This window comes from Pundamilia nyererei, unplaced genomic scaffold (genome assembly GCF_000239375.1).
Source record: "Pundamilia nyererei isolate P.nyererei 1_Seehausen unplaced genomic scaffold, PunNye1.0 scaffold00155, whole genome shotgun sequence".
Taxonomy (NCBI): domain Eukaryota; kingdom Metazoa; phylum Chordata; class Actinopteri; order Cichliformes; family Cichlidae; genus Pundamilia; species Pundamilia nyererei.
This window is the reverse complement of record NW_005187556.1, coordinates 1,154,025-1,155,041: the sequence shown is the minus strand read 5'-3', so window position 1 is coordinate 1,155,041 and position 1,017 is coordinate 1,154,025. Positions and strand designations below refer to the sequence as shown.

Below are 1,017 nucleotides of genomic sequence, written 5' to 3'. Positions count from 1 at the left end.
GACACTGTAGAGTTTTACCAGAGGCTTTCCACAGAGACCCTCTTCTTCATCTTTTACTACCTGGAGGTAAGCTGTGTTGGTCCGTTTCTGCTTAAATGTTGTTTACAGCAAACTCTTTCTGTGAGACTGTTTTAGGTTATAATTGGATCTGCTGAATCGGAATTTGGAGGATGAAGATGATTAGTTTAAATGAAAGAAGGGCCTGTTAGGGAGTCCAGGGTCAAGACTAAATTGATTACACTAAAGTCAGATTTAATTTAGGCTCATGAGGTATTTATGAATCATATTACAAGTAAAATTGAGGATTTCTTTCTCCTCAGAGCCAAAACGTGCTCCTAATTTAGTCTCATTTCTCAGCACTCGTCTTCTCCTCTCTCCCTCTCTGCAGGGCACTAAGGCCCAGTATCTGGCAGCCAAAGCCCTGAAGAAGCAGTCGTGGAGGTTCCACACCAAGTACATGATGTGGTTTCAGAGGCACGAAGAACCCAAGACCATCACTGATGAGTTTGAGCAGGTGAGAATCACATCTGTGTGTTCAGCCGCAGAGTTTAAAAATGTTAACGATCTGGATGTTTCTGCTAACATTTAGTCGTGCGTTGACCGCCTTCCTCTTTGTCTTCAAACTTAGTGTTTTCTTTGCTTGTTTTAGGGAACATACATTTACTTTGACTATGAGAAATGGGGCCAGCGGAAGAAGGAGGGCTTCACGTTTGAGTACCGGTACCTCGAAGACCGAGACCTCCAGTGACGTGCAGAGAGAAGCGACAGGACTGACAGCTGAGAAAGTGAGAGATGGACGCATGGAGAAGGTTGATCCACCTGCTGACATTCCTGGATTTGACCTCAGCTCACTGGGAAAAGGAGACGTGCGGGCCGGAGGGGGGCGGGCGGGTTTCGTCCCTCCTCCTGACCCTCCAAATCCCGCCTTACCATCCTCACACCGGCAGTGATAACCCCTCCCACTCCCATCATCTCCTCCTTTCTTCTTTCTATCTCTTCATCAGCAGGCCTTTTTTT

The 1,017-nt window shown here is 46.6% G+C and overlaps 1 protein-coding gene across 1 annotated transcript in view; it reads left to right on the top strand.

The window, feature by feature from the left end:
* The window catches only part of LOC102215018 (CCR4-NOT transcription complex subunit 3-like), a 39,346-nt gene extending 38,329 nt beyond the window's left edge, over nt 1-1,017 (top strand). Inside the window, exons 17-19 of the mRNA XM_013913859.1 lie at nt 5-66; nt 389-514; nt 650-1,017. Coding sequence (XP_013769313.1) covers nt 5-66; nt 389-514; nt 650-748 — 287 coding nt within the window. The 3' untranslated portion in view covers nt 749-1,017. The remainder of the gene's footprint in view (nt 1-4; nt 67-388; nt 515-649) is intronic.